Here is a 9,195-nt window from a genome sequence, read left to right as displayed (position 1 = left end):
GTATGAACATTGTCTGATTTTCATTGTAAATTCAATGGCCCGTATTCTGAAGTCAGGTTTAACTTAGACCATGGTCTAACTCTGCTAAAATTATGGGAAGCCAAAGGTGTCAATTTTTTATTAGGTTATATGTTCTTATGTTTACTGCTCTCTTTCCTGATTCATCGATGGTGAATCTAATTATCGTTTATACTTCATAGACAAGTATGAGTGATTTGAGAGTCAAATGAGCTGAAATATGATATCTCTATCGTCAGTGATTTATGTAAGAATTGGCTGTCCATACTTAAACCACAGCTTCAAACCTGAGTTTAAGTTAAACCCGACTTCAGAATACGAGCCAATAGGTCATCATATGATCAGTATGTATGCTATTAGCACGTTCTCGAAGGTGGAGGCAGAATCAATTCGAGAACACAGTAATGTATTGACATTATCCGTTAAACGACTGCTGGGAGGTCTTTGTCGAACCGGAATAGCAAATCGTCCTCAGTTTCGGAACTGACGAAAAAGTTGCAAATATGCCGTTTGTCCAGGAATAAAATGCTGTTTTGATTCACCAATTGTGGACAAAGACTTTTGGGTCATTCATTGTCAGGAAGGGCATTTGACTATACGTTTTCTTTGTTCTTGAAACCGTTCTGCGTCACAGTGCGAAAAGTCCCTAATATTGTATGAGAGCGTACGTGGCATTGCGATCGGACATTGAGGTTTCCTACAATCACTGGCGGATTCACCCCCCCCCCCTTTGAAAGGCACAATTAAAATGTGTAATGTAAAAATGCCGTTATAACAGAAGTGTGCCGCCCCCCCTCGAAATGTCCTTATTTTGGGGTTAAAAACTTTTTTGTTTCCCCTCTGGAAAATGTGCCCCCAACCCTTTTGAAAATCCCGGATCCGCGCCTGCCTACAAATCATGTTATCGACATTATTACGACTTGTTCTTATTGGGATACCTTCGGATGAAAGTGTTTTGTTTGTAAGGAACGAGTGGAAAATAAGAGAAGGGGCCCGATCGGAGGATGGAGAGATATATTAGAGAATTGATGTGTTTGAGTGAGACAGAGATAGCATGTATTTGTGATAGAGGGATTGGGGAAAAACGAACATAGAGAGAGAGGAGCTAGAGATTCGGGGCAATTTATGTTTAATACTGAGCATTGCGCACCAATAAACTGTAAGTATACGATGTCAATTAGCCAACACTATAAATACGATGAGTCCTGGAGTTTGCAAATTGTATGTCAAAAAAGAAGGTGCTTCAGTAATACAAATACATTAAGACCTTACCCGAGCCCCCGACTTACCAGTTGGGATGCCATTTTCGCAATGTTTTTGTAATACCGGGCGATGTACACACGTAACCCTCACCATGAAAATGGCAAATTTTGTGAATTCTTTTACCGTAAAAAATAAGGAAAAAGGGGTAGAATATACCCTGTTACGAAAATCATGGTGAGACAACACGGGAAAATCATTCAGGTTTGATCATTCGCTTAGCGTCCATTTGTAAAGTCCATGTACGAATTAAAGTGGCCACCTTCCAATGGCAGTGCCGGCGGGATATGATATATGCAAATGATAAAAGTTTACTCGTTTGTGACAAACACAGACCACAAAAAATGTTCGTTTACCATTTTAAATCTTTAATGAAAATCCAGTGGCTTTCAAAAAATTACAAAGATAACCAGATTGGTTGTTCAACCCACATACCCGAATGAATATCTTAAGATAGTAAAGTATGAAGCACTAAACCCTGAAAATAATGAGTACTGTTCGGAGATGATTCTATAATGATAACAAACCACACAAATCTTTAGGATCGATAAGATGAAATTATAACAGAAATTCACAAAATATAGTATAAAATAACGTACACAGGGTGCAAACGTAGATTTAAAAAGGAGCCATACAATGGTTTTCCGCTGGAAGGAAAACATAAGCCCACTGCCTCTTTGAAATTACGGAGTCCATCTGTATGCTCAGTGTGCAAACAAATGTCTTCTCACCGTTAATTCTTCCACTGACTCGTTTATCAAAGCCCTCTATTTGGATGAATGACCACTCTCACTGCAGAATTTCAGTGTGAAAGTATCTTCATAAGCATTTCAAACCACATCGTTTTGTATTTAAGGGCGTATTATATGTCACTAAGAATCTGAACACATGGTAACCTTTCTTGCAGAGCTACTACCTTAAATGGGTTCTTACTATTGAAAGGTGCATCCGAGAAGGCACACGTGCCCCACCGTTAGATGGAATACATTCAGTTATCTCTTTGGGTCGTGGGAGGAACAAATTTCCCGTCCAAACTGGAACACACAACAAACAATGCACATCTAACCTAGAGTGTATGATATCCTTAATATCTGTTTACAATGTAATAATTCTCATTCATAACCTAATATTCTTAAATAAATTATACTTTCCCAATCGAGTTTATAGCTTGAAAGATCAATGTAGTAATATTTTTTTTACATCCATAGAAACAAAATTATATCTAAAGAAATATGTTACGCCATGTGCAGCTTGTTGAGCTAAGTCCGTCTCGGTCGATTAAAAAAAATATTTTTCTTTTAGAGTTAATCCTGAGTTTCATATTAAACTTGAAGTATAGGCCTACGGACCCTAATCAGTGCGATAATAATTTATTCATAACAGCAATTCATTTAAAAAAAAACACTTCGCAGGTCGCATACGGACTTGAACGAAAACAGAAACAGTAAAATAACAAAAAGTCGAGTTGTGAACATACTATGCATATGTTTTTTTTACACAGCAGTCGGCTTGTATACCACTGTTATAAGATTCCCTATAACAATATATCACATTAAAATTGAAAATCTAAAATGTAGGCTACTTTTTTATTTTACATTCTAAATTACAGATAATGCAGGATAGACATATACTTATATGAAGTCAATGCTTCCTTAAATGTACATTCTTACAACACAATATCTATTCATGAACTAAAGTCAATGAAATCACATTCACACTGTTAGATTTGAGCAACTTACCAGTGTGAGCCACATTTTCAAATCGTCGTCTGTATGAACACACCATCGGGTGTCCACGCTGTGAAATTATTGTTTTTTTTTCTAAAAACAGTGCGAAGCACATTATTCATACAGTCACTATATTAAGTCTTTCAAAACCACAAATTTAAAAAAAAATCGGTGTTTTTGATACCATTAACGAGTGCACGCGTGGCCCGCGTCCAAAACTTGAAAACACCACACACGTTTTGTACAGTAATATATTTGACACCCCCCCCCTCCGGGCTTGCAGTAGTTGTATTAGATCCATGATCTATTAATGCTAGCAAGATTCTTGTTCATTATGGTCACACATGTTGCATTGAAAATTATTATCATAATGGTACATGTAATTCATTGATTATAATCGTATGAGATAAATATCCTCACTTTTTTTATCTATTATCTAATTTCTAAAAGTATGCATACCATTTCACAATATCGTAAGCACACATAGATATACACTAATAACCTGTTAAAATCTAGGAAGTTACATGGTGAGAGTGACAACTATTACAATATGCGAGATTTCGAAAGACTTACACGAGACATACAATTGCTTTGAAGTTAAATGCACGGAAGCGTTGCCAAGAAGTGGCTACTTTTCCAAAATAACAATCTCCCTTAAATCATAATATTCTAAATACGATGTGAAGTAATCTATTTGGTAATGAAACATTTTGGAAAGAGAAAAAAAAAATCAAGTCCTCTTATGTGGTAACGTTCATTTATATACAATAACTCTAGACAGATAATAAGCAAAATACAGATCTCACCAATTTCCCTTTCCCGTTGAAAAAAAAGCATCACCAGATTAAATTACAATACGAAACACCTCTGTATAACGATACGTACGTAATATAAAACTATCAAAATATAGAATCTTAGTATTTATATCATAACGTCAGTCTCAAATATTATCCATATACCGGTCGATTTATAAATGTCTTTAGTATCATGTTTGTAAGCATTTTCAGTTGATACATGCCGTTTCACTTTTACCCTTTCCTCTCATGATACTAGCCTAAATAAAAGAAAGTTTTCTTTTTATTTGCGCCCTCTCAATATCTAGGGTGCTGCAGCCTGAGGTGCTTGACGCTGCTGGTAGCGAGTCCATTCATCTTGGCCGATTCTGCAAAACAACATGCAATGTTTGATTTAATTTGGTTTGGTCTGATTTGGTTTTATGTGCCATGTTTAACAGATAAAGCAATAAATAAAAAAAATAAACTGTGAAAAATGAAGTGCTAATTTAGCACTAACAGTGCTTGTATAGTGTATAGTGACAGTGCTTGTATAGTGACTGCATTACGAGTGCTATTTGGTTTGGTTTGCAATACATAGATTTCCAATTATATGGGAAAGTATGCCCTCACATATCAAAGATGAAATTGTATCTGGAAACATCTCAAAAGTTCTGAACCTCCTTCGTCGTGAAATTCTTTGTGTTTTTTTTTTAATAATTAGATGTCTGATTTATAATATTTCCTTCTATAATGTTTAATTTATTATTTTCCCCATTGACCAATTTCAACTAAAGAGCAAGTTTATTCATAATTTATACACTAAATTTAATCCGGCCTATTCCAGCCTCTACATCATGTCATTTGATCTCTCTTATATGGTTTTATCAATTCTTATTGTCCTATATCCAATTATTTATGGTAGATGCAGTATTATTTACAATTTTAAATTTACGATTGCTTTAATGTTTGATGCTTATCATTCTAATTCTTGTAGATACATAATGATGTGATTGGGGAGGCATTGTGGGGGTTGACTTGAGGTGACAAAGTCACATGAATGACCATTGTATTTTACCGATTCTAAATATCTTCATCTTATTTTTATTTTCACAATTACTGTTATGACCTGGATGGGGTTGGGAGGTTTGGGGAGGAAGACCTGTGGGTTATGGCTATTAAGTTAGCCTTTTCCATACCCAGGCAGCCTCTCCAACTCTCATCCAGGTCTTATTTTCTCTATCATGTACAAGTTTGATTGATCTTGTCTTTGATCTGTTTGTATTCTTTGTCTTTTGAATGCCAAATAAAATAATAATAATAATAATTTTTTAGTTCAATTTAAACGAGAAAATCAGCACTCGTAGGACAGTCACTATTCAAGCACCGTAAGTGCTAAATTAGCACTACATTTTTACAGTGTACACAGCGAAAACCACAAATGAAAATGCTATACGATTTGAATAGTAAACAAGGGATGTGGATGAATGACTTATCTGAGCCATTGTTGCAATGGCTGTGTCCTCTAAAAGGTCTTTAGAGGGTGGACGAAATGCAAACTTTATGCAATGTATTACAAACATCAATAGATTGGTTCCTATCATCACAGGAAAATGTAATTACAAAATATATACACAAAGCTGTAATTATTAGTGAAAGTTTGCTGAAAATCAAACAAGAGAGTTATGAAATGTGAGGTCACATGGAAGCAGTTCACAATCCATCATTTATCATACACTTTATAACCCCCCCCCCTTTTTTAGGGAACCCGATGAATGGGGAAAAAGTATTTTATAAGAGGGCATTACATGATGTGTCTGATGATATATCCACCACGAAATGAAAATATTTTTATTTTCTTATTTTTATAATAGAAAATGACGTTTTTTTATCACATGACATGTGGAGGAGCTGCTCGTCTGTGACGACATAAAATCAAAAGTTAAAATTCTCATAATTTAGTCATTTTTTGACAGATTTTCATCATAATCTCACCGCTATTTTTTCCTCCATTCATTTATTAAAAAAAAACTAATTTATGGGCACACTGAGCCCCGCACTGAGCATGTCCTTTATACCGATCAGGCACAAGCAAATATTGTCTAACAAATCTTTGCCAATGTCAGCCAATAAGATGCTCTTAATGATTATTATGGAACCTTGTTAGCTTACCTGGTTGCTAGATTAATTTCGTCGCATGTACTAACGGCTTGTGTGTTGATCCAAGTCGAATAGAGGATCTCTTGCCCATCGCAGACCTGACACTGTCCAGTCCAGCAGGTAGTGGATCTGCCAGAGTCTCGGACCAGAGTAAGACCGAAGGTCGGAATGGGATAAGCCCCAGTCAACACCGAATACCCAAAGGCAAAGCTATTGTCTGCAGGCATGATTGTGATGAAAAAAAATACACAAGTAAACATGCATGGTTTTTAAGAAAATGTAGGAGGAACACACCGCAAAGCAATTTCAATGCAAATCAACTCATAACATTTGCTACCATTCGCCCCATAAGGATATCTCTTTTCTCGTGTCGACGCCATTGAGGTTGGGATAATGATGAATTGTGATGTGAATCGAATGATTGACTGAAGACCAGCGACGAGTTCGAAAGTCAAGTCACGTACAGTAAAAATGCTGTTCCATATATGAACTCTACAGAAACTAATTATCAAGTGTTCAACATTCCAAAAACCATGCTGAATTAAACTTTGTTGTATAAAGGTTTAACTTCTACTGTCAGGTTTATACACCAAACCATGTTGTACATACCAAATTTATATTAAACGTTTGTACTATGTAGTTGGAAATGAGGATGTCTGATCAAATAACAAGCATCCACATGACTTTCCTATAATTCTCATACTTTTGCCCGGGCTTTAAGAATAATATACCCACAGCTGATATATCCATTATATTGGTACAAATACCATCGCCGCGGCGCGGCGGTGCCTCGTGCATGTCAGACCAGTTCCATAAGTACCTCACTTTGGATTTATTTTTACCAATACCTTTGAGTGTTATAATAAGGCCCACGGCAGAGTAATTGATTCTAATGCTCTTTTGTCTGAATCTACGGATTCTCCCGTTGATCTGCAGTCCTGGTCCACCAATTAACATTCGACTAAAACCTCTCAGATGTCCATTTTGATTTGAATTGCATTTTCAAAAGAAATGGTGCGTCGTAGAAAGATTCTCCGTAGTGTTTGCGAAAGCACGCTATTTATGAAGCTGACATGGCGGCTAGGCGACCACTGAAATCTTTATATTGTGTAGTTACACTGCACCAGGAAGCCAAATGTTATTTGTAACAATGAAACAAAATATCTATATCCCTAAATTTAAAAAAAAATGCTTCTGTAAATGGATCATGATCATTTTGATTGGATATAATTCTCTTTGAAGCGAGTGTGAATTATGATTTCTGATTATCCATTGTGTGAAAATAGACAAATGATGGATTGCTGAGCATGTGACGTAATAAAACAAATATCAAAATCTTCCAAAATGTTCTTATTTAATAGACTTCTACAAGATGTTTATTATTAGATTTGTCTACTTTTTATGCTTGTATTTGAAACTCGAAAATCGAACTTTAGGCATGAGAGAGAAAGAGAGAGAGAGAGAGAGGGAGCACTTTTTCTGTAAATACACACTAACCTGTCACTCCAGCAAGTATGTGGCTTCGTGTACGGTAGGTTCCAAAGAGGACACCTGTTGTGGTCTTTTGAAGGGTGAATTCGTCATTGCGGCTATTGTACCATACCCCCTCAAGATCGCACAGTGTATCTTGGCAGAATTAAAAAGAAAGGAAAGAAAACAACGAAATGCTGGTAAACAACCACAAGCAAATACAGTTTTACCAAACTGACATTACGTTTTGAGCAACAGATAACTGATACCCAATCATATCCACAAACATTTCCATAGTATATACAACAATACCAATCTATTTTCTACATAAATAGGACATCTCGTATCAAAATTAACGAATGCCATTTAAAACTGCATATGGTTATCAAGGCATAAATATATCCTCTTTACATATATCTACTTCTCTTTCCGGATTCTTCCATATAAACTTAAGGAACATACCTATCTTACACTATTTAAGGACAAGTTACAGCGCTAGCTGTTCTGTGAAATCATTCACATTTTACTTTCGTTACGGAGATTGGCTTTGGATAAAAGTACCAAATAATAATGCTTTAGCCATCTTATTATATTCTGGGTATTTCCCTGCAATGACACTTACCATTGAATCCCGACCCAAAGTGCAACATAAGTTTGTTAGCATTGTACGAATTAACAATGATTTGCACGAAACCCCCGCGATCAGTAGTGTGCCGACTATCCTAATGTTGACCTAAATTGGAGATGCATAGGGTTATTTGCTGACTTAAAATTAGATATTTTTTCTAACCGGTGTCTTCAGTGTTTTCATAATTTCTTTCGGGATGTTTTGGTGTACTTACATTCTTCGCATGATGCTCCTGTGTATCCATATTGACACACGCATGAGTGTCCCGCTACTTCATTGATACAGGTACCTCCATTCTGACAGGGAAAGGTAGCACACTCGTTGATATCTAAAAAATGAAAAGGGAACAATAATCAACAAAACACAATACAAACGTCATCCTCATTTTCAAGATATTCAATAGCGAAAGAGTTTCGAATATTCATATTTTGTGAACGATGTTTCTAAACCCATTTGCTGAATTTCAACGCAAGGATTTCATTAATCCTATAATTATGTATAGCCAATTGTCGATTCCCAAAAGCTTTATTTTTGCTGTGTAATTAAAATGAATAATACACTTTCTCTTTGATGACGAAATGTGCTCCCTTAACCATATCCTGGTTACCTCCTCATGGACATTAACAAAACTTTATGTAGTAACATGAAAACCGCATACATATTTCGATATATAAATAGTTATTAGAAATTACGATACAAACAAAATATGGATTCTTGACTGCAATCAGTAAAGATTTATCATGGTTACGCCTCCGTCTTTACAAAATTAGGTATATATTGCACACCCAAGTTATAAAATATTAAAAATATCGGCCTATATGTCATTGATCTTTGAACGTATGTGACCCAACATTTCATGCACAAGTCATGTATATTATACACGAGCCAGTTCATTTAAACTTTGAAACAGATCTTTATCGTGATTGAACGAGAACGTTCCATTTGATGTATGACCTATATGTGGTATTTGTCTTAATTTGGCTTAACAACACTAAAAGCTTATCAGATCATTGTCTATCAAATGTGAAACGTGCATGAAGTTTGACGTTTTTCTCTCATTATCAGAGAGAACGATATATTTCGATGTCCTATGTGCCGCCGTGTAAAAGTGTAAAACTGAATGACTATGTAAGCCCTCACATATCATAACTTAATCACA

At 35.7% G+C, this 9,195-nt stretch overlaps 1 protein-coding gene across 1 annotated transcript in view; it reads right to left on the bottom strand.

Annotated features, from left to right (window-relative positions):
* Positions 1–2,782: 2,782 nt before the first annotated feature.
* Positions 2,783–9,195, bottom strand: part of LOC121422647 (fibropellin-1-like) — a 61,711-nt gene continuing 55,298 nt past the window's right edge. Inside the window, exons 19-22 of the mRNA XM_041617807.1 lie at positions 8,251–8,364; positions 7,436–7,564; positions 5,951–6,155; positions 2,783–4,167 (exon numbers count right to left, since the gene is read on the bottom strand). Coding sequence (XP_041473741.1) covers positions 4,104–4,167; positions 5,951–6,155; positions 7,436–7,564; positions 8,251–8,364 — 512 coding nt within the window. The 3' untranslated portion in view covers positions 2,783–4,103. The remainder of the gene's footprint in view (positions 4,168–5,950; positions 6,156–7,435; positions 7,565–8,250; positions 8,365–9,195) is intronic.

The sequence above is a fragment of the Lytechinus variegatus genome, chromosome 10 (genome assembly GCF_018143015.1).
Source record: "Lytechinus variegatus isolate NC3 chromosome 10, Lvar_3.0, whole genome shotgun sequence".
Lineage (NCBI taxonomy): Eukaryota > Metazoa > Echinodermata > Echinoidea > Temnopleuroida > Toxopneustidae > Lytechinus > Lytechinus variegatus.
This window is presented reverse-complemented; position numbering and strand designations above follow the sequence as displayed.